Source organism: Toxorhynchites rutilus, chromosome 2, assembly GCF_029784135.1.
Source record: "Toxorhynchites rutilus septentrionalis strain SRP chromosome 2, ASM2978413v1, whole genome shotgun sequence".
Classification (NCBI taxonomy): Eukaryota; Metazoa; Arthropoda; class Insecta; order Diptera; family Culicidae; genus Toxorhynchites; species Toxorhynchites rutilus.
In genome coordinates, this window is record NC_073745.1 from 124,417,303 (window position 1) to 124,442,994 (window position 25,692).

A 25,692-nucleotide genomic window follows, 5' to 3' on the forward strand; every position below is an offset into this window, starting at 1 on the left:
CTTTCTGTCCACGTGGTATGTGGACAGCCCCCAAAAGGAAATTGTAAAGGATTAAAAGGTGACCACTCAATGAAGAGTTCTGCGATTGAACTCACGAACGTTCGCTTAGTAATAAGACGTGAATGTTTGAAAGTATTTATATCAAAAAAATCAATTTTGGGTTGAACGAAGTTCGCCGAGTCAGCTAGTTATAATATAAAATCATTAGACAAAAGTTTCTTTTAACATTATTTTTAGAGTTTCCAAAAAAAGACTGTTTATATACTATATCACTATAATAGATCAAACTAAAGGTCGCAGTGGTACAATGCTCCTATCATATAAAATACATATTTGATACAGAAAAAATAATATTCATTTATAATTTTCATATTAAAAGTTTGTTTGTTTCATGTGTAATGCCTTTACCATTTTCGCCTCGTGAATTTAATTCTGCATTTGTAAAAAAAGTCATCCAGGAATAAACAAAAGAACACCATAAAATGTTTATAATTAATAGTAATAATACTTTAAATTCATAAAACAAAATATATTTTCAATACAGCTGATTGACCTCACTTCAGAATATTATTATATTTTTTCGCTAAACTTTCGCACCGTAACAATACAAACTGGAAGAAGATGGACTTCAGGAACCAACTTCCCAAATTAAAAGCTCCTAACGGTATGCCCATATAGAGTAGCATAGAACATGTTGACGGTTTTGACGTTACCCACATGCATAGTTTCCCCGTTCAACGCGTGCATTCCATATTCCAGCATATATAAATGTATATACGAGTGAATGGATGGACGGACGGACGAACGGACGGATACATACGTTTGATAGTGATTCACGCCAGAATGAAGATCACTTCCAGTGCACACTTCCCTGAGAGGGGTTGCTCATTGCTTGCTATGTGTTAGTGATGCGTGGTATGTGATCTGAGCTGGGGGTAGTAGTGTGTTTCCCATACCACAGAATACGCTGCCGCACCCTAGCGTTGCTAGGCAACATTATGTGCGAGGTGGTTTCACTGCGAACTGTCCGATGATATCGAATTGTTTTGTAAAATAAAATTATTTATTTTCAATAGGCAAACAGTATCTATTATTCTCAGCCAAAATCAAATTGCTGTCAGACTCCAACTCTTTGGTTTTGATACTATGCTGAATCATTATAATATTACAGCCAAAGCGGACAGTTCCAAATGAAACAAACAACTCAATCGAGACAAACGTGTGTAAGTGCGGCGTGCATTATATGCTACTGCCTGTGCACACAACCCCCCGAAAGCCGGCTAGACTCTCTTTTCCACGGCTGGAATCTCGCTGGAAAATCAGTATGTAGCAGCATACTTTGGTTGAACTCATGGTTGTGTCGCGTGCGCTAGTGTTGGTAAAAGACGCCGATTCGCCGTTCGGGTTTTCAGGTTCGTAGACAGACATTTCGCGTCTTGCTCTTCTTTGTGAGTTGAACCAACGCAGCAGAAGCAGTAGCAACAGCAGCACAGTCACAGCCGCCTATAGTTTTGTATAGAGCCAACCGCCTCAGCGTTTAGCAGAGAAGATATTTTCCTGCGCTCTGTTTGAAAAATTTATCTTCATTGGTGTTTCAATTCTTTGGGATATTTTCCGTTTTTTTCCAAAGCCACATATATTGAGCCTGGAGTTCGCACAGGGTACAGCACTAAAAAGTATTCACTCGTTCCGTTGTGTTCGTCGACCCATGTCCATCCGTGTGCTTTTTTCCGTCGCACAACGCCTACAGCCAAACGGGATTTTCGCATCCTGAGATAGAAGTGAAACTGGATTGCTTGGATCGAGAAAAATAAGAAACCTGGATTAAGCCCGGAATTTAATACGCATTTTGGATTAATAAGTAGTGGAATATAAGTGATTCTTGTGTGCGCGAAACTTAAAGCACTGTGATTGACAAAAAGGGATTCGTGTGAATTTAATCTCGAAACCTCCCAAGTGATTTCCGGCAGTTTTTTTTTCAGTAGGCGCTGAAGAGCAGGAAAGGGTTTATTGAAAGTGCATTTTAGTCGGTAACCAAGCGCTGTGTGTGTGTGAGAATTTACCAGATTTGCTTTCGGACAAGAAACCCCACAAATAGTATCAGGAAAAAATGGCCACAGAAGTAGATAACAAGCCTTTGGCCACCGCCGAGGAGGAGAAGAAGGTTGAGCAACCAGCCGGTGCTGAGAAAAAGGATGATTCCGCAGCAGTGGTAGCCGCCGCTGATGGCGAGAAAAAAGCTGCCGAGGGAGACAAATCCGCGGCTGAAAATCACGCTGCAGATGCTGGAGCGGGCGGTGACGCAGCGGCTTCTGGTGCTACTCCAGAGACGACCGCTGCCCCAGCCAAAAAGGAAAAGGAAGTTAAGCCCACCGTCCACAAGGCTAACTTTGAAAAGGATGTTGTCTATCTGTATCAGTTCACCCGAACCCCACTGCTGCCATCGCTTTCCCCGTACTGTCTCAAGGTGGAGACCTGGCTGAGGCTGGCTGGACTGACGTACGAGGTAAGTTACTAGATCCGATCGAATTTCTAATTGATCGTAATGAATGATCATTTATTTCGCGCGCCACTGAATAGTGGATTATCGTCTAATATGGCAACCCTGATTTCTTGTCTTCATTATCAAAGTTCACTGCATCCCACCAATGTCCAATGAAGGAAAACCTTTCCGTCTGTATTTGCTTTCGAGATGCTTGCTAAAATGATGTATCCTCTACGTGCATAGTGCGTGGGCTCAAATGTTGATATGTGTTTGTCTCTTCATCGTTTGTCACCTTCATACTTTATGTGTGCGTGCGTAAGACCTCTCACCATCCTTCGCCGTCGTCATGTACGGAAATCCTTTTTTGGGTGCGCGTTCCACACCTTCTCACATCTTCCTGCTAAACCAAAGTCTGAGCAGTCAGCCATTATCGTCAACCGGGGGAAAATGATAAGCGCACTGACACATACCCTCGCGCTGAGATTTTTCGTGTGTGTCCATTTGTGACCCGACGAAGATGTTAATGATATTAAAAAGGAGCAGTCGGCTATACGTGTCGTATGTTGGTGCGAAAGAAGAGCGCCCTTCCAGCTAGTAAGGATGCTGGAGCGAGTGCGAGTGATATCGTGGGAAGAGATGCTTCTGCTCATGATCGTCGCAGTTTTCCCATCCTGACCTCCACCACACCCTGCACGAACGCGTTTCTGTATATGTGTGTGTATATGTGGACGGAATGTGACGGGATGGTTTCAAATGGGCTTGGTTGGGTTGGCTGACTGACTGACTGGCTGGCACTCCGTTTCCTTTCATGTCCGTCACCTTTGTGTGGGTTCACACGTCAGGTATGCAGAAGAGTGGCGGCCAAGACACTTCCAGAAAAGAGCAAAAATGGGTAACTCACTTCAACGACGTTTGGGCTATATACCTTTCAGTGGAATTTAAAACTTATTTATGACTTGTGAACTTTTTTGAAATATAATGCCTCATCACACAGAGTTATTCCGGATAACGTAGAGAGAGAACTGTAACTTTTTCGTGTCAAAACTAAAATTTGGATTGGAATTTGACACTAATTCACGCTATAAAACAACATATCACCCAAACAGTTTATAGGATGCCTAATAAAACCACTTTTTTAGGAATACTTGTCCCTTTATTTTAGGACAGGTCGGACTCGATTCTATACAATTTTGGACTCGATTATATACAGTTTGGAAAATTTTTTTTTTGTATTTCAAATATAGCTTAATTTCAAGAAGAAATGTAACCTTTCCACGTTAAGGTGAAGTTTAATTGGTTATTACATGTACAGTGGGTTGAAAATCGCGATTTTTGGAGATTTTTCTAGGATTTTCGCCAGGAATTGTTTTTATCGATAATGCAGCCAAATTAAGAAATATAGAAGTTGGGCGTTAAATAACAAATTGTAGAGCGGGTAAAGAAATTGATAGAAACAATATAGTTTAATATAAATTTTTAGGATAAAATTAATAATAAAACATTGAAAATTATTAACTTTTAAGTTTTTCACTTCCAAAATGTTATTAAAATCCACTAATTGAGTTGTTTCACTACTAGGGTAAATGATCTTGGTTTGTTCGATTTGGGGTGTTTTTACGCAACTAGTAAATGCAAATCGATTTTTCTTCATGAAAATCACACATAATCGATACGAATTTGAGTTTGTTGAGAAGTTTCAAGTATCTAGTTGCAAATACTACCATAAAATGTTGAAATTATTCAAATTTTTATGTTTTTTTAACGATTTTCCTTAAAGAGGAATTATGATCATGGTTTTACCATCTCTGATCATGGTTTCACCACCTCTGATCATGGTTTGCCCAAAAAATGATCATGGTTTGTCCGGTTTTAGAAATCATCAGTTTTGAATGAAAAAAATCGAATTCACAAGTAGATGTTGCATTTATCATTGCTTGAGTTTACTGTCGTCATATCTATCCATTCATAATTTAGGCTTTCTTCAGAATATTGCCTTTTCTTGGGCATTTTAAAAGTGTTACCCTCAACACACTCAACATAGAGAAACTTTATTTCTGCTATGTGCGAAGGACAAAATAAACAAACTGCTGCGCGCCAAGCGGTTGCCATAGAAATCATGTGGACAAAATAACATTATTGAGTTGGACAACTTATGATCAGAATTGAGTTCATCAAAATGCGTTAATTTAATGGTTTAGCTATGTAAATCTGATACAAATGCTGTGCAAGCATGTTTACAATATTTGTAAGTGTTATAATCCAGAAAAGGTCTGAATACGTGCCAAATAATCATCTGGTGATCGATTGAAAGTTAGCTCGAATGAGGGGCGCATTTACACAAATAGCAGGTGTATTTTATAATTCTTTAAAACATGTGATTCCGTAAAAAAATACTATAAAACTACTGTAAATCATGAAAAAGACAATTTTATTTATATGATTAAAACATTCGAATACCTCATCTGACACAGGAGCGCTGAATTAGAGCATTAAAAAAAGTGGGCAAACCATGATCATATTTTCGACTGGACAAACCAAAATCGTTTACCTTAATATAAAAAGATTTTTTCAGATTAAAAACACAGATTTTATTATTGCAACCCTGATCATGAGGGCCTATTGACTACAACTGCATTTTCTCATAGCTACTGTGTCCACGCCTAGCTTCTCTCCATTCACACAGACTCTCCTGCTTGCAACATAAAACATCGGACTTTTTGTGCTATTAATAACACCACAATTGGAAGCCTCATATCAACTGTCTTCGCTGATCAGTCCAACTGAACAGTAGAACCAAAAGAATACTCTGACGTCCAGGGTTGTAAATACTATTTTTCAAAAAAGATCGGCTTTCATTTGTCTAAAACAATTTTCTACCCATTGAAATGTATGAGAAAAGAATATCTTTAGAAGTTTCGTGTAATATTTATATGTTGTTTATAAGATGGCAAAATAAACAATTAATCATATCATTCGGACAGATTAAAATGACATTTCCCACCACTCGAGTATTACTGTAAAACAATATATGAGGTTTTTTTTTCTAGAACCTCTAGAAAATGCGGTTTTATTTGGGTAAAACTTGAAAAAACTTTATTGAAAGTCAGAACGATCAATGTCAAAACGTTAGTCAGAGTCAACATGATTTTCATCATACAGTACACGAGCAAGCAACGCTTAATAGTTATTAAATTTTAAGAGCGCTTACTTCAATTTTCGGCTGTAATAATCGTCTCAGCCGGCAAGTATGCACAGCTTTAGTGTTTAGTGTCCAAATTTGAGTATTCCTTTTCGCTGTTGAATGTTCCCGTGACATCGAGAAGCCGCCCCGCGCGAAGCAACGGCAATATCATAGCCGCAATCAAATCCATCCGAAATGACTCAAAATCAATCAATTGCACCGCGTTTTCAAGAATTGGGCATCCCCCAAACCACGTTGTGACGTATTTTGCGAAACGATCATGGACTATATTCTTACAAGATCAAATTAACTCAAGAACTAAAGCCACTTGACCATATGGAGCGCCGAAACTTTTCCGATTGGGTTCTGGCGAATCGGACGATGATTTTCATCCTAAAATCATCTTCGGCGATTAAGTGAGGATTTCTGGCCAAATGGCTTTGTCGAAATGCGAATATGCGTTATTGGTCACATGCAAACCCACATGTACTTCAAGAAATACCATTGACTCCGCAAAAAAAAAAACTGTTTTGTTTTCATCGTGAGATACGTACTTCTTTAGTGAGTGGTCTGATCTTAAATTTTCTTGTTTCCCTGCTTTTCTTCTAAGAATTGCATCCGTTTTCGGGGTTCTAGCAGCTATAGGAACATGCCTCAATTTTCCCAATCAAGGTAGTATCATAAAGATCATACAGTCCGCCAGGAATCGTAAACTGGAGTGTGTGAACGACACAACGCATGTGGAGGATCTTGAACATATCGACAACTTCATCTATTACGGCATTAAATTAACTCCAACGTTCACTTTTTTAATGTTCGCTTCTTTAATCACCGTGAAACTGATGCTTTGGATTCGAAGATAAATTCCAAGTTTTATTAGCATTTCCCCGTTTAAAGCCATGAAAACTGGTTGCAACAAGAATATCAGCGGGATGCTGTTTTTCACAACCATATTCACCATGCTCTTCTAGAGCATTTCAGCAGCCATGCTAACCGTTGTGTGCTCCCGTGGCCGAGTGGTTAGCGTCACACCTGACATGCCGGGGGTTCGGGTTCGATTCCCGTTCTGGTCGGAGAAAATTCCTCCGAAGAAATCGAAGAAATTTCCTCCGACTTGCACTGTGGTCACGCGTATTCTAGAATGCATCTAAGACGTGTTATTTGGCATAGGAATCTCAACTAAGTACCTATAAAAATGACACAAGTAAATAATACTACGTTGAGACGGCGAAGTTCCTATTGGAACGTTAGTGCCATTTAAGAAGAAGAAGAAGAAGCTAACCGTTATCTTGTCGCTTACGAAGAAAGTAGTGAGCTGTGGTTGACCAACGCACAAGCAAATGGTTCGGACGTGAATAGAAATTAATAAGATCATGAAATAAAACTTTGTTTAATGAGCTAAATATTTTGATTTTATTGGGTCACTGGGAATAAAGTTTTCCTACTCCGAATCCGCCTCCTAATTCGATGAAATTCCTTCCGACTCCGATTTCATAGCCCTGCTTTCAACAAAATGTTTCCTAGCCTGTTTTTATTCTTCGTATTGTTTTGGTTATACTCAGGAAAAGTTATTCCGTTGTTTCCACAGGGTTTGAAAGAGTATGGTAGGGATAATATATATACATTGTGAATTTATTTTACATAAAATGGGTAAAACTGAAGCACACATATAAAAAACTGGAAGAACTTGGATGATATTTCAAAAAAACTGGAGGATTTAACTGTTTGATTGGATCGAGTAAAAAACTGAAAGAATCCAGTTTTAACTGGAACATTGGCAGCGCTGCTCACGCCGGAGAAGTAGGTACAACAAAAACCAAAGGGCAAAAAAAAACAATTAGAAACACAACACTATGGTTATGGTGTCTATTTGGGAGAACCAACATGGGCCATTCATTATGGCCGGTCGAGACTGGGTAGAAATATCACAGAAGAACTCTCCCCTTTATTCCTCGCGACGAATGACGTGAGATGGTTCAGGTCACGGTGTTCTCGTAGGGCCTACTGCGTAGGCGAATGGAGTGACTATAGTTTGTCACTTAGGTGAGATTCGAAATCGTGTCCTCAGATGTTGTTGAATCGGGTATCAAAAAAGTTCTCAAATATTGTTTTACAGTAACACTCGAGTGGCGGGAAAGGTCATTTTAATCTGTCCGAATGATATGATTAATTGTTTATTTTGCCATCTTATAAACTGCATATAAATATTACACGAAACTTCTGAAGATATTCTTTTCTCATACATTTCAATGGGTAGAAAATTGTTTTAGACAAATGAAAGCCGATCTTCCAGTTTTTTGAAAAATAGTATTTACAACCCTGGACGTCAGAGTATTCTTTTGGTTCTACTGTTCAGTTGGACTGATCAGCGAAGACAGTTGATATGAGGCTTCCAATTGTGGTGTTATTAATAGCACAAAAAGTCCGATGTTTTATGTTGCAAGCAAGAGAGTCTGTGTGAATGGAGAGAAGCTAGGCGTGGACATAGTAGCTATGAGAAAACGCAATTGTAGTCAATAGGCCCTTCAAAAAGGTGGATGCGCAGCGTCGTCTTCACGGTCGGAATAGAAAAACTCGTGCCACGCTATGAAAAATGCCTCGAACGTTACGGCAATTATGTAGAAAAATAGAAAATAAAACGTAGATTACGAAAATCATCTTGTTTTTTGTCCTAACTTTATTTTTCCGCGATTTTTGAGGCACTGAAACTTATTTTTTGAAGGACTCTCGTAATTAGAATGTTCAACCAACAACGAGACCATAATATTGCTTCATAAGAACCAACGGCAAACCAATCACATCGGTATAGAACTGTTAATGAAATGCTGAATGGGACGTTTTTCCCTTACATGCCTTATTACCTAGATTCCCTTATGACTATCTTTGGTATACGCTTTATCGCAGAACAAATTGCGTAAATTGACATAGTTCGTTCTTGGGATCAAAAGACGAGCATTTATTTGGCAGAGGTTCCATAAATAGACAGAAACATAGAAAAAGTAAAGAATATAATGGACAATATCTTGAATGTCTTTAAGCCTTTTTCTGTTTTTGAGTTATACGTTCAATATTCCACAAAAATCTGTTTACGGTTGGCCAAAAGTATTTTCATGGACATTGTTCGGACGCGGTCGCTGATGAATCAATAGATTCGTCGTCTAGTTTGTTTGTTCACCTTGTTGATTGAAAGCGTCGGTATTCCTTTGGACCTTATTCATTTTCAGAAACTGTTTCACGGATAAACTAGAATTGTAAACATAGAACACATATCCAGGGATGTCAGATTACTGTTCTAAATATATATAAACACGGCACGAAAAGAGTTTACATCAAATTGAACGAAAATGAGAAATTCAAGATTCATTTTTTGAGCATTTTTGATGAGCCAATGTTTGTTTTTATTTACATATTACATTAATACGTTTCATTCGAAGTTTATTGCTATGAATGTGAAAAAAACTTTTTACGGCACGCTTTGCGTCGTTTACATCTTTTCGAGTCCGAGAAATTTTTTTCGAATTCCGATAAACATTGTTTCGCTCCAAGGTAGGCCCACCAGATGTCACAATCAACATTCGGAATGTGTTCGCGCACTTAATTTTTTAGTTCTCACATACAAATTTTATACAGATTCTTTGATCCATTTTTGCAATGGGCAAAAATCGAAGATGAACCAATAACTGAACATTCAAAATATCCGTACTTGTCAGCATAAGTGAGAGACACGAGTACCAACATAATGCCACAAAAAAAAATCTAGAATCGAATATACGTAACCCGCGTGAATTCGATAGTCGCGATCCTTTTTAACAAACATCGTAGGTTTAAAACATTTCTTGATGAGTCGTTGATTAGGTGAACAAACATTGACCCCAATAAATCCATAATAACAAAAGTCTGAGTGATGAAACCATATACTGGTAGAAAAAATAATAATGAAACCGAAAGATATATGAAACTTATTCTTCTTTGTTATGATTATGAAAGAGTCTCGATTAAAGAATTTTAGAAATGTTTGTTGTTGCTCTCAAAATTGAAACATTTTTTCATAGCTAACATCACTGACAATACCGAGAAAACGTGACACAAGTCTCTCCAATCTATCAAATAAAAAATTTCGATGAAACTGGTGTACTGGAATAAGATGTTTTGCTCGTCTCGACAGTGACTGTAACCGAGACGAGACGAGACGAATTGTTCGTCTCGTTTTCTGGAATGGGGCCCATAATGCTTACCACGGAGTCTTATTTTTTTTATTTCGCATAGTCAAAATGCTCGAGCTTTATGATAGATTACATCCATTAGCTTTTGATCTTTTTCTTGCCAACTCTCGGATGACTAATGGTTTGGATTCGAATGATTTAAAGTAGAGATGAAATGGATATCTGGTAAATATCCGGCCGGATACCGGATATTGAAAAAAAAGATAATTTCACAAGATAAATCATAACAAAACAGCTGATCAACATAATTCATACATACTTAAAAATAAGGTTTGATCATTGAAATTCCCACAAATGCTCTGAAAATCTCTGAAGATTTATGCAAAATATTTTATATACTCTAATTAGATTTTTTTTGTCGGGCAGTTTCCATATCAAGAACTTTTAAATAGTCTGACTTGAACCTCGGGTCTAAAAAGTATGAAATTTCCTAATTACATCTTCTGGTTTCCGACAAATGTGAACAAAATATACATTTTTTAGACATTCCGTACACACTTCCGTTATTGATATTTTCTTCATATCGAAAAAAAATAATTATAAAGCCCAAATACGTAGATTATTGTTTTCTGGGTGAATATCTTGGTATTGTCAAATTGTCTATACAATTTGGAACTCTCACTGGACATTTTTAGTATTCCATAATTAGAAACGCACATATTTTAAGATTCGAATTTACCGGGGCCCATTCCGTCAATAACAGTATCGAAAACGCAGTAAACTCCTCTAGATCTCTTTCCCCTCACTAAATTGCCGATCAAGATCTGCAATTTACGACCGTCGTCGTCGGGTCACTTACCAACAACCAGTCTAGACTTCAGTAGACCTCTAGCATCCAGTTTAACGGCGAAGACAATTTCCATTTCATATGTAAATATTTACCGCCTACGGCTCCGAATTTCTTCTTCCCAATCGACGAACGAAACTTGTTGCAAGCCAGCCTACCTGCCGCGTCAGTCCAGACAGAGCAGAGGGGTGATTAGGAAGAACAGTTTGCCGATGAGTCGATGCATATGCTTTGTCTGCGCATTTAATAAGGTCATAAAAATACAGTAATATTCTACCTGCTGACAGATTTTGGGAAAACAAGTTTTTTCATGAGAATGCATCCAATAAAGGCGTTTTTGTTGTTCCCAGAATACAAACTTGGTTCGGCTTAAAAGTTTCTCGTTTATGACGGTTTAGGGCAGTTCATGAATTGGTATTATTTATAACATTGCCCTGGTACTAGACCTTTCAGTTAATGCCCGACGTGTCATCCACATTTGTTCGGAGGGTTACAACCAACCGAAAATTTGCCGCGTTTCACTTTCGATACTTGTTGTGTCCAAACCGTACCAACTTTCCATTACATCATAACATACATCCACTAGCACAGCCGCGATCTTCATGGACGCAAGCACAGTTCGGTTCAGTGAACCCGTCATGTGCAATAACTACAATAGTCACGTTGACCAGTGGTGGAAACGCGCGATGCATATGGCGCGAGAGACCGCGCAATCTCTCGTTTTTCTTTTACTATTATCCTACCTATGAAATTAATTCCACTGCCACCATAACGACATATGCACAAAATTTGAACGCCTATCCTACATCTCGCGCGCGCACACACAGAAGAGAATGCATGATAAATGAGGAAAAAGGCAAGCTACTCCATCATAAACAATTATAATTTTCGTTTTAACCCTCCGCCGGATTTCGCCCACATCGAAGCTAAACCCCACCCAATCCACAGCTCACGTCGACCGCAGAGTCCACCGGAGTGAGAAGGCGCTGTTTTGCGCAAAGTGGTTTTCACTGCCAGCGCAACTCCAGCGTTCAATGACCGCTTGAACGCCGCGTCGTACTCTTTCGCTATGTATTTTTGTAATTGCATCGAGGCGTATGAATGATGATGCTCTCGCGCGCGCGGTACCGAAAGCCAATGGGCGGATGGGCTGAGCATATGAAAACGCTGGAAAGGTGACAGAGCAAGACCAAGATGATGGTGTTTGCTACTATCGGCAGCTAGGCATCTGAGAAACGCTTCAAACCGTTGCGACTTATTCATCAACAGCACAACAAAACTACGCCGAGGAGTACGCAATTTGCCGCAATGAACCATAATAAATAAATTGCATTGAAGGATGCAACAGCTGCTGACCCATCGTGTTAACACCCAAACTAACCACCATCAACACGGTAATGGTGTGTAGGAGCTGAATTAGAAAAAAAAGAACAGAGTGAAGTGTGTTTCGGAAGAGGAAAATTGTACCCTTGTTTTTTTTCATTCTGTTTCTTGCCGTAGAGCCACGATGCTCTCGAATGAATGCAATCATGGAAGCGCAATTTCACAGGTTTCTCTGCACCGTTCATGAGAAAGTAGCTAGCTAGCTCAATAACGTCAGCTGATGACGATGATAATGACTATTACAGTCGCCGACTTTGGCTTTGTCTTTGGTCAGGAAGAGCGAAAATCGACCAGCTTTACGGGGTAATGGTCTTCCGCCTAGCGGCGCGGAGATGGTAGAGAGCCTCGAATGATTGATTGTAATGAGACAGACGATGGGAATGGAGCCATTATTCAGTGTGATAGTAGATCAAATTTCAATATTTTCAATGTCATATTGTCCGACAAGTTTGGAAATTCGCCTGTGTTGTATATACCACAAGGTGTGTACAAGGAAGGTACAACTTTCACTGACGTTTTGTCAGGTCTTCTCAGGTCGGATTAGTTGTATATAAAAACTGAGAACCGCGGTTATCACTGATTGCTTTGGTCCCAGATATAAATTGTAGCCTGAAACGAATAGCACGGCAGTGGAACTCCATACAAATCACTCTTCGAAAAGTGTCTCCATTTTCACTGCTTGTTTATATCGACGAATATAATTTTTCCCACTATGTTTTGGCGAAGAATGTATGCATAACTGACAGATTTTTACACGAGGTGTTCAATGAAGGTGGGAATGTTTATGTTTATATAGGGTTGGGGAAAAAGAAATGTCGCATTTCTGATCGAAATTGACACTTTATTTAACATATTTAAAATTATCCAATTTAAGTCAAATATGCGCCGTTTGGTTCGCAAACTTGTTGCCACTTAGAAGGCAACTTCATTATCCCGTCTTATCTCATCTTTAAATTTAAACAAAGATTACGCGGTACCTGCGTAAAAAAAAGACCGGTGCAATATCACATCTTCCCCTCAGCTCACATTTTTCTCTTTTTTTTTCTCCCTCAGAGCATGTTACGGTAATTAGTGCATGTAACGGAGCTTAGCGCTTATGAAGTGAAATTAGTGTCTTATCACGATTCTTACGAGGATTTTAGGTGTTAGGTAACGGGTAGCTCAGCGGGCTGTACAACGGGGCGGGGTTTTTACGGGCAGCGATTCGTGAATGGATTTCCCTGTCTACTTAGCTCTGGACGGTCCAACAGTGGTACTGCAGGTGCCTCGACAGTAGAGTGTACATATCACAAAGGAATCTTCTAGCAACAGCAGATGTCCTCATTCGTGAGGAAAACCGAACTATAGCTACCAATAACCAACGAAATTGCGGGAAAAAAAAGGGTTTTCGGAAGCGAGTAACACTCAACTTTTTACTTCCGTTCTACGTAAGGATAGTCCCATTTGATATCTATCATTAGGTGACATGTTTTTTTACGCGGATTTTCCAATTAACGCGGTTTTTTTACGAGGTACGTATCCCCCGCGTAAAAAAAACCTGGGTGTACTATAAATTTCCTGATACTTCTATCAAAACTCATCATTGTATTTTCCGACACAATTCTCGTTCAAAATTTTTCAATCACTTGCAAATAACATGTTTCTCCCTTACATGGATGCATATTTGATACAGAAAATATAAAGGTGTGTCGAAACACCATAAAAACATTGTTTACCTTCTAAAATCTCCACACACCAAATTTGGTTGCAAATTTACTTGTTTAGTTTTTGAGTTATGCAGAAATTCGTGTTTCATTCGTATGTTTCATTTGTATTGTAAGTACATTTTGTTTATTGGCCCAAAAAATGAAATTTCAACTCAATCGGATAGATTTAGGGGTGCCTCAAAGCACTCAAAGTTTTGATTTTTTGGCCAATCAGGCTAAGTCTCAAAGGGTCGATTTTCCACCAAATCTCGACGTTTCGTGCAATTTGAAGACATTTGACATCAAAACAGTTTTTTTGAAAACCCCGTTTTCATGTACTCTCCTCTTGGGAAATGTTCGAGAGCGAAAAAATCTAAAACTTTGAGCATTTTGAGGCACCGCTTTTGTCCGATTGAGTTGAAATTTTGCACAGGTCATTTTTTTTTGGGTCAATAAACAAAATGTATATGGTAGGTTTTTGAAATCTGACATGACCATTTTCGCTGCCACCCTAATGTACAGCCATTGCATGCCAAACTGATATAGTGGTTCTCCGATTTTCTTGAAAAGTGCCGAAAAATCTATTTTTTTTCCTTTTTTCCTAAAATGATTTTTGAACTACTGGACCGATTCTAATAATCGACATATCAAATCTACCAATTAGCTAATCTTTTTAGGAAAAATACTTTAATCACGAAAATTTGAAATTTTGCTTATGTTTGATTGTATTTGTGATTGTATTTGTTTTCTATGGACCAAGGGCGTTATATTTTTTTATATTTTTTCTAGAAAGCTGAGGATTTTTTACATAAAATATCTCAAAACGTGTTTTTCTTCGTTTTTAAGTTATGATTTTTCAAATTTAATCGATGGTTCAAAAAATAGTTTCTCAAATTTATCCCAAAAATTACTTTTTTAAAAATTCGTATCTTTTGAACTACTGAACCGATTCATATGATTGACATACCGAATTGAAGCCCTTTAGCTAGTTTTCTTTGAAAAAATATCAAACTAGCGAGTGAATTGCATTCTAGCTGCATAGATCCAGTATAGTTGCATAGAAATATTTAACGAAGACTAAAAACATGTTGACTTTGAAAAATCATAACTTAAAAACGAAAAAGAACCCATCTCTGATTTTTGGATATACAGTCATCTCTCCCTAACTCGATATCCAAGGGACCATCGAGTTAGAATGCTTGTAAAATCAATCAAAGGTGCCATGAAACCCATTGAGTAAGGGAACATATCGAGATACAGAACATCGAGTTAGGGAGAGTTGACTGCATTTAAAAAAAAATACTCAGTTCTCAAGAAAAAATAAAAAAATATAGAGGGCGCTATATTCCCGAAATCATGTAAACCATAAAAAACAAATAAAATCAATAATCACGAAAACAAGATTCATTTTTCTCGCAGATATAATAAAAGAAGTCTAGCTTATTGGTTTTAATTTGTTTTATCGATCATCTAAATCAGTCTAGTAGTTCAAAAGTTATGAATTTTTGAAAATAGGAAAACATTGAACCAACGCAGTGCGGTAAGATTTCATTAAGAGACTATTTTGAGCGAATCTTTCGTTGAGAAAGACCCTCTTTGATAACATAAACTAAATTCTCCATGTCTTAAGAAAGACAATTTTCATTCCCGCTCGAAAACCCGGTACTAATTTTTTTTTGTAATTATGTATAGCAAAACGAGACCAGCGTTCCTAATGATCAATTAAAAAATATCTTAAAAATTTTAAAAATCTTAAAAATCATTTATCAACGTAATATTTTGAACATACATACGTTTCCAATAGTCCATAAATCAACTCAATTTATTTCAATGAAAATCGAATTAACTTCTGTAGCCATTTGAGTCATTTATTATGTACTGTTTTATTTTTATTCATTGTCAGTTAGTTGCGAATAGTAAAGTCGTGCATACTGTTGCAAGCGAAAAATAAATGTTTGCTCGTTGTTTATGATGCGAACATGAATAACATATATAAACAATATTTATTCTCCGCTTGAGGCATCTCGCACATTTACGACAATATCATGCAGTTCAGTGCAAGAAACCAATTTCTTTTTCAAATTGCATTTCGATTCTATTTCGAAGCTTAAGCAGCTGGAAGCGCAAAATCGTTTTCAACACTAAAGCCGTCAGCGAAAATTATCTCATATTTATTAACCAGACGTACACGAAAATGTAGACATTAAATCCGAACATGAAAAAACAACGATAACACCAATTGTAGCAATCTATTCACGCAGAAAAACCTGTGTACCTGTAATGAGCAAATCATAAAACCCATTATATCCAGATAGCAAAAGTAGGTCAACTTTCGCCTTCAAGAATGGTATGCTCCATGGCAAGTTGCGCGCACGCGATAACCAACACGGCCTGTTCCGAAGCGCGACGAAAAGAAAGTTTTCTGCACGACTGACGGTCATTTTGAATGGGCCAGGCGCGTGAGGGGTAACCGCCGCGCCGGATAAATTGAGCGAAGTGAAGTGTACTTGAACGCAAAAGACGATATCGACTCATGTTTACATGATGCCTGATGAGTGAAACATTTGTTATCGAAATGCGCGCTCAGTTTGAATGCATCTGGAAACGATTTGATTTTAGTTGAAGTTTTTCCAAATTCCGAAGAATCCTTCAGGGGAAAGATATCAGAATCATATGAAATAGTAGGTATCTGGATGTTATTTCATTCCGATGCTTCACACAACTAAGGCGTGCGGAATAATAAATCATCATAATTGTGCAATTGTGCGAACTATCGCCTACCGGATGGATAGTTGGTGGCTTTCCATTGCATTGCCGCTCCTCGCAATTTCCTGTCTTTGATTGCGTTATAAATACATAGATACACTTGAACGATAACTTTTTAGTGCTTTTGGTGTGCCCCAATGAAATAATGGTATCGTCCGTAGTTGTTGAATCGATAAACATCCGATTGATGCCACCCAAACATAAGGGATCAGCATTTGCCCCAGGCGCTCTTCGTTGACATCCAACGTCGCTCTGCAACTCAACGGTAATCACTTGCTACTAGGTACTGCATTGAAGAAGAATTTTCGCATACCAAGCGTTTTTTTTTGTTGTTGTTTATTGTTTGAAATTCAGGGCAATAGGGGAAAAGTTTTCACTTTGATTCATCGGTCTCTCACGATTCGATGCTTCCATCTCACTACCTATGATGTGAGGCGCGCATCATTGGATGCCGATTCACATAGTCTGTGCAATAATTAGATTGGATTGTACTGCATTGTTACTGGTGTGTAATTTCGTAGTTTCACTTACATTTCGATTTCATCCCACCAATCCAACAATGGATCAAGTGTTTTAGAAAAAAACGCACGAATCCAATGCAGATTGTTTTGCTGAAAAAATCAATTGGATTACAGTTATTTGTGTCTAACACCTGAAATAGAAACGTCGATTCCTTTCTTTCAAATCCCCACCAATTTCATTAGTTGTCTTTCAACGATCTGAAGGTATTACAAGTTTCAAATTTTTCAATCGCTTAGGAAGCAAAACAAGAATCAGGTCCACATGCATTTGGTATTCAGTTTTGTGGAACATGGTTGAGTTTGCGACAATTCCAATATCATATTCTTCTCAAGTCCAGTGCGTTTCTTGCACTTGTCTTGATCTTGCTTTAAAGAGTTGAAGTCCTGAATTTTCAATGCTTGCAAAACGACTTGTGGCATGGCTCGCCAAAATTGAACCAAAACGTTTTCACTAAATATACCACGAACAAAGAAATCTTTTACCATTTCCAAAGATCAATCCTGTATTTCATCGGAATGACTAGCCACATCCATATGAAGAAGAAAATGGTTTGCGGATAAAGGCAGCATCTTCTAATGTCAGTTCGTGAAAGTATAACTTATTGAGTGCTTTTTTCAGTTTTATCACAAATGCTGATCAGATTGACTTGGAATTGATCAGATCCTAGCATCAAGTCTAGCGAATATAGATGCTCAATAAAATTTGCTGATTATTCCATGCAATTCAAAAATATTGAATCATTGCTGAATATATTCACCAATGTTTCCGAAAGGGCCTCACTGGTAAGAGCTCATCAATGACTCATACAATGAACACCTTTAAAATTTCCAATTCGCTCTTCAACCTTTTCTGGAATCCTGATTTGCTACTAACATAATTGGAGACATCGACACAAACAGCTACAACTTTTTCCCAGATTGAGCCACCCGGTTAAAAAAATGAGTTCATTTCGTAGGATTAGTATCATCAGAATGAGTAGTACTTTTCAAAAAACTACTGGAAAAAAACTCCCACTTACACCCAAAATTGATTTTTAGCTTGTTTTGTCATCCCGATTTATTACATTAAGATTAATACGAGCGAGCGAAACAAAAGGCAAATAAGCTTTCCGCATACTTTGCCAAATGCACGGCCCAGACCGAGATAGATATTGGCTCTCCTTCATGCTATCCTTTTTTTACTCTTAGAAAACACTTTCCAACTTCATTTTATAACCAGGTGCAATATTATCACGCATTTGCTGAACAGCATCATTAGCCATGTGGATAGCGTGGTCGTGTAAAACAGCATTGCGCTCTAGCCGGCCTTGGTTCGATCCCCGTTGTCGTTCAGAGCGTTGGGGGACAGATGACATTATTTGCCTATTTAGGATTCGCACTTTCGTTAATTAATTCGTACCTAAAATGCTTCGTTATGCTGATCGACAGATTCTGATAATATATTCCAAATTTATTTTTTTTCAGGCTCGTATTAGGGTGTATTGGAGTGATGATCAGCACAGGCCAAATAGGCAAATAATGTCATTACCTAATCACCTAATTGGGCGATCCTTTTCAAACTTTCAGACAATAAAATATAACTCTTTATTAAGCTTTTGGCATATTTATTTCATTGCTTACACTTACACTTACACCTTACACTTAACTGCACTGCATAAGATTCTGTACAAAATCTGGCTGCAGCTTCTTATGTAGGGAAACCCACTTTTCTTCATGTCTTCCTCCGATTTGATCTCCTTGGAATGCTTCCATAGTGCCTGCTCCATAATAGCTCAGTATTTTTCCATGGGTCTTAGTTCCGGTGCGTTGGGGGGTTCATGTCCTTGGGTACAAAAGTGATCCCGTTGGCTTCGTACCACTGCAGGACACCCTTTGAATAGTGACACGAAGCTAGATCCGGCCAGAAGATCGTAGGGTCTTCGTGTTGCTTCAACAGAGGAAGCAGGCGCTTCTGTAGATGCTCCTTGAGGTAAATCTGCCCGTTTACAGTCCCGGTAGTCACTCCGTTTACCACATGAGCAGATCGCTTGCCAAATCATGCATTTCTTGGCAAACATCTATGATAAGAGAATGACACTTCGTCAGCATCAGGGTGTACAGTTTCCGGATCTGTGGCTTTCCCAACGTATTTTTCCATTCTTCATGATTTGGAGCCTTCTGAATTTTGTACGCATGCAGTCCCATCCCGGTCCTCGGGTCTCTGAACGAAAAACTTGGACAGATTCAACTTCTTGGTCCGTGATACAATTTGATGTGGGACACCCTTTACAAATCGAAGACTAACCATATCCAATAAGGAAGAAAATAATTGTGATGAAAGTGAACTGCAAGAAATTTCGATGTCATCGGCCAGTATCAGGGCTACCAAATTGAGCTAGGGTAGACTGTGCACTTCGTAGTTACTCTCCGTGATTGACCTGAACCAGCGAATTTGCACAAAGAATACACCGAATGACGCTTGGGAGTAGCAAATCATTCTCATTGTGCAAGTTTCGGTGATTCAAGCTTTTAACAGTGAATAACGACGCCGACCACGTCCTTACAGTCACCATGGGAAGGAATGTTAGTAAAATATTCGTCACTCGAAGGTCAGAAAAGACGCCTCTATAGCATGGTTATCTAGCGATTATCAACAATAGGAATAGTTGTTAGTGGGGGGAGCTAAGAACAGGATTTACTGTGATGAGTGATGTGATTAGGAGCTTATCAATGTCTTTCTTTGCACAATAACCGAGGATAACAGCTATTACAACCATCCTCCTTAGGCGGTTTGGACCCTCTGTTCTGGAATTCTTAGCTCTCGTCGACAGTTTTTAGCTTTTACTACAAATGATTCGAGATTGACTTGGAACTGAACCATATTGTAGTATCAAGTCTAGAGAATACAGATGTTCAAGAAAATCGGCCAGCTATCCGATGTAGTTAACAAATGTTGATAATCGAATCAAATACTTCCTGTAAAGTTTCAGTAATGTTTCCTGCTGACAAAGGCATATCAATGAAAGATAACATAAATATCTTTTGCATTTGAAGCCCGTTTTTTTATCTGTTACCAAACATTGCTGGAACCATCGATACAGACCCTATTTACTTTTCCCAAAATTCCCCTGGTTCGAAAACTGAATTGATTTTAGCATTCATATCACCAGATTTGGTAGTAGTTTCTAAATCACTATAGAAAATGATTTTTTTTGGTGATATCGCACGATTTTCAATGAATTTCTGACAAAAATAGCATTTTCGAAAAGAAAAGCTTTAGGAAAAACAGAAAACCTGTGTGAATTTAAAGTCCTTATTTAGCATAGTTGCATAGTTAAAAAAGAAATTAGATTAAGAAAAATATTCTGGCGATGAGCATGGGTAGTCTGATGTACAACATAGAATTAATTCTTCCTGGCTACCAATTTTGGCTTGATGACCAATTGCGTCGGCTCATCACGCATAGACGTCCGTTTTCACTTAACGTTGTCGCAATTGAATCACTCGTCATCACCAGCACCATCCACCTCGGAAATCAGTCGATTTCATTGCGATTCATCACCAATTTTCAAATTAAAATTCGTTCCATGGGGTTTTTAGCGTAATCTTGCGTAGCAGTTTCTTTTCGTAGGAGTTTCTTTTTGTATACAACCTTATCCAAGCATTTTTTGGGCAACGTGGAGATGCGGTGAAACAGTTCTTACACGTAGGTCAACTCCAATCATGTTTGTGATATGCTGCACACTTTCGGCCAGCCGAGCCTTAGTGAGGTGCATTTTTAACATCAAAAACACATGAACGGAAGAGACGTAGCCATAACTGCACGTAAAATTGACGATTACAGTATCGGAACCCTAAACACTGTTCACAATTTCTGCCGCTCGGCTTACTTTTTCGTTTCTATAAAAAAAATATATAAAGAAGGGATGGGCGTTTTTTTGTCGTATTCCATTTTTTTATGCTCACAGCTGAATGGACCAACAACAAACAGAAAAGGCAAGAATGCGATATGTCATCTTCTCAACGAGGATAAATCTGTATTTTTTCGAACGATACTTCACGAGATATCTTCAGTCATCTACAGAAAAAAAATTATCTGTTCCCATCCTAATATGTATTCAATGTATGGGAAGAATATAATCAAAACATCAAAAGGTAACCTATTTTGATTATATTCTTCGAAATATTCTGAACAAAGTTTAGTAAATCTCTAAATCCTCAAAAAAAAAAAGTTCAATATTTTAAGATTTTTTTTAGTATTTCAATTTTTGATGAAAATTTTTTTTGTTGATATTTCTCGATACACCATAATAAGATGCACTTTCAGTATTTTTTCAAATGTTTATCTCGAAGCTATTGAGAATGGTGTGCAATGAATTGAAAATGGTGAACCACATAGCGGTTCAAAAGAGTAGTCTAAATTTCTTATTTGGTACCCTATAGAATATTTTCCATAGAGCTGATGGTTTGGTGTGGGGATATTTTTTACTTCCTTACCCATCCAGACCCTTTCTAGCAATTTTGTCGACACATATTTCGACGAGACAAGGAGTTTTCATGTTTCGATTTTGTTTGTTACGCAGAATGGCATTTCGTGTAGTTATCTAACCATATGTACAACTTATAAAAAAACAGAGAGGGTTGAGACAGCGGATGGACGCTTTTTCGTGGAATTGCCAGATACTTAAACTAACAGTTTGGTAAGGGACAAAAATCGTCCCTGATTAAATCTGTCATAAAAAATTACAGATATCGTTTTTTTGGATACTGTGACCATCTTTTGTATTCTAGAAAATAATTTGCCAAAAAACGATAATCTAAAATTGCTGGGGCTTATTATTTAACTAATAAACAAACACAGAAGAAAATACGTCTGGATTTTACAACACCCTTTCCATATAGATTTGTAGTTTGACTTAACTTTTATTCAGTGATGAGAATTAAATTGATAAAAATGTTAAACTACGATTGAAGCTATTTGAATTACACAGTGTGTCAATGAACTTCTGGGACTCAATCAAATCAATCTTTGAAATCACGGGGTGCCAACTAAGAAGTTTGTTCCACCTGGCCAAACGGTTACCCAGATCCAATAATGTTGAAGCATTTGATGACCAGAGTCCGCCGAGTTCGATCTGAATATCACTATTCAGGGCTCTTGATAATTGATAAGCAGGTGTTACCATTTTGTGCATCATATTTGGAACGATCTTCGCATTGAAGTTTCATTTTAAACAGGAATCAAATAGATCCAATATTTTACATTGCATTTCAGAGTGAATAAAAGGGTGTGTCACATCAAATTGCATCACGGAAAAAACGCTGTAGAAATTTAATTTTTAGGAATTATATTTTCAGCTTTCGCTTATAATCAGATAAGAGTGTATAGATCACGTTGGCCATGCTTCACTGTCAATTTTTCGTAAATTTGGAAAAATGTCGTCGAACGAAAAAGAGCGTCGTGAATTAATCCTGTGCACTCATTTAGAGAATCCGGAGTTGTCACATCGAGACATCGGTAAGATGCTGGGAATCGTCCAATCCATAGTCAGCAGAGTACTAAAACGATACTTCGAGAACCTAACCATCGACCGGAAGGTGAAGAACGGCAAAAATGGATGCTCCGTCAGTGAAAAAGATCACAAGCGCGTAGTTAAGCAGTTTAGACGTGATCTGAGAAGTTCGGTCCGGGATGTCGCCAATAAGCTGAATTTGTCAAGTTCATTCGTCCAGCGGACCAAGCAGCGGGAGGGCCTGCGTACATACAAGGTTCAGAAGGCTCCTAACCGCGACGAAAGGCAAAACATGGTGGGGAAGACGCGAGCCCGGAAGCTGTACACCGAAATGCTGACGAAGCCGCATTGCCTGGTAATGGACGACGAAACCTACGTCAAAGCGGACTTTCGTCAGTTGCCGGGCCTGTTGTTCTTCTCCGCAGAGGACAAATTCAGCGTTCCGGAGGAGATTCGCAAGCAGAAACTATCCAAGTTTGCCAAAAAGTACATGGTGTGGCAAGCGATCTGCTCTTGCGGAAAGAGGAGCGCCCCCTACGTGATGACCGGCACGGTAAACGGGCAGGTTTACCTTAAGAAGTGCCTACAGAAGCGCTTACTACCACTATTGAAGCAGCACGAGGGCCCGACCATCTTCTGGCCGGATCTCGCTTCGTGCCACTATTCAAAGAACGTGTTGGAGTGGTACGAAGCCAACGGGGTCACCTTCGTGCCAAAGGAAATGAACCCGCCCAACGCGCCAGAGCTTCGCCCAATAGAGAAATATTGGGCGATTATGAAGCAGGCCCTCCGGAAGAACCCAAAAGTTGTCAAATCGGAGGCGGACTTCAAGAGAAAATGGATTTCTGTTCAAAAAAAAACTACAACCTGACGTTGTACAGAACCTTATAGACGGGGTACAGAGGAAGGTGCGAGCATACGGGCTTGGGCTCGAAGTATGAATAAAAAGAAAATGCCAAAAGTTGTTTAATAATTTTTATTTTACTGTCTAAAATTATCAAAAGGATCGGTCTACTGGGCGAATTTCTACAGCGTTTTTTCCGTGATGCAATTTGATGTGACACACCCTTTACACGACCCGCCAGAACTTTCTCTTCTTTTATTTGTAGGCATCAACCCTTCTGATAATAGAAAAAGATGTTTGCTTACACAGTGCATTCAAAAAGTTCCGGGACTATTTTTTGAAACAAAGAAAACACGAGATACTCAAAAGATTAGATATTAGTGTACATATAGGTCTTCTCTTCCCACACAAATTTTGGAACGTTTGTAGAGGTGTCGAAATCGCGCTAAAACTGCTCAGCCGGTATGGAGTTCATAATACGCGTCACATTTCGTTGAATGTCTAGAACATCTTCATGGGTGATGACAGTCACCTTTCGTTTGGCTAGAAAATGCGCTACCATTGTCATGAAGCATAAACCATTCTCCAGATCGGTACTGGTCGGGCCGCACGTTCCGTATCCGTGCAAATAAACGTTCCAGGACACTTTTGTAGAAGAACGCATTCACTGTTGGCCCTGGAGGCATAACATTTGATGGCGGCTCTCTACTCCATAATTAAAATTGTGACGCGTCAAAAAATCACTGCGTTACTCTTATCAGCCAAAACTAGCTACTGAATCGCAAAGATAGCGCCACTTCCCGATTTTAGCGCAAAGATAGCGCCTCTTCCCGTTTTTAGCGCGCGATAGTCCGGGAACTTTTTGAATGCACTGTCTAGTTACAGCGCTGATAGAAAAATTGCTCGCTCTAAAGTGTAAATGTGTGAAATGAAAATATGATTTCCTGCTTCAGTTTTCATAATCACCCTTTCTTATTTTGCCAGAAAAGATCAGAAAAGAGCGAGCGAAATAAAAGACAAATAAGCTTTCCGCATTCTTTGCCCAGACCGAGATAGATATTGTTCTCCTTCATGCGCACCTTTTTTACTTTTAGGAAACACTTCTTCACAACTTCATTTTATAATCAGGTGCAACATTATCACGTAATTGCTGATCAACTGCTGAAGCATCATTAGCCATGTGGATAGCGTGGTCGTGTAAAATAGTTTTGCTTTCGAGCCGGCCTTGGTTCGATACCCATTGACGTCGAATGGACTTTTTTTGGCACAATATCAAATGAAAAGAGAAAAGAAAACAGAAAGAGATGTCTGTGCGCACACATACAAACCATTTTTAAGCTTTTAAAACAGCTCATTATTAGCGCATTTGACTCTCCAGCACACTAAATGGCATCATTTCTGCCAAAGATGACATGTTTTATGCCAACGCTGGTTTGGGTGTAGGTGCTGCAATATTAATATTTCAAAATATTAAAAAAAAATTAAATCGATTATTTGAGTATTTCCATCCGTCGTTTTGAGTGGAATTTAGACTTTGAAAACATAATTTTCAAACAGAAGCAGCGACATTCCGGCTGCATAACTAGAAAAAGAAGTCTGATTGAAAAATAAGCTTAATTTATCCCTTTAAACATTCAATTCAATATTGTTTTTAACAACGCCAATGAAACTGTTAAAAACACACCTGACTTAGTTTAGCTCCACAGCTATATCCATTGACGAAAAGCGTTACAAACAACCAGTTATCAAGTCTTGTTGATATCGTGTGACAGAGTGTATATTTCTGTTACTTGACCTGGCTTACAGGCTATCAACCGATGGAGAGGCATCTTTGATCCGTACAGCTACATTTTGTTCGAGGGCCACAGTTCGTGCATTATCTCTGATAAATCTTCAGGGTGAATCAATATGGGATGCGAGACATGATGGTGTACTACACTTCTATAGTAAATTGATTTTCTTCTATCAAAATAAATCGAATTATCGGTTCCATATAAAATATTCATTCAATACCAGCAGAATCTCGGAAAAGCTAATTCAATAATTGATCGAAATGGTAGCATCTTCTGTATACACGCAGCTGTTGCTTAGTATTAATTAGACTGAAATGATGGATGTGGAACCCTTTCGATTGCTATAAAGCCATTTATCGAATTAACATTGTATGTGGGCCTATAAAAGAGTCAGCTGCACTGAGGGGGAAATCAGTAAATTATATGAAGGCTATGTCAAATTCCTCTGTCTGTATCAGATAACCCGCAGGTTTTCATTGTTATATGCACCCTTTGGGTTTTTCTGTTCCACCTCGTCAGATGGATGTTTCCC

The 25,692-nt window shown here is 38.5% G+C and overlaps 1 protein-coding gene across 2 annotated transcripts in view; it reads left to right on the top strand.

The window, feature by feature from the left end:
* Nucleotides 1-1,435: 1,435 nt before the first annotated feature.
* The window catches only part of LOC129766721 (failed axon connections), a 91,705-nt gene continuing 67,448 nt past the window's right edge, over nt 1,436-25,692 (top strand). For both annotated transcript variants that reach the window (XM_055767320.1, XM_055767321.1), the window contains exon 1: nt 1,436-2,506. In XM_055767320.1, coding sequence (XP_055623295.1) covers nt 2,111-2,506 — 396 coding nt within the window. In that variant the 5' untranslated portion in view covers nt 1,436-2,110. The remainder of the gene's footprint in view (nt 2,507-25,692) is intronic.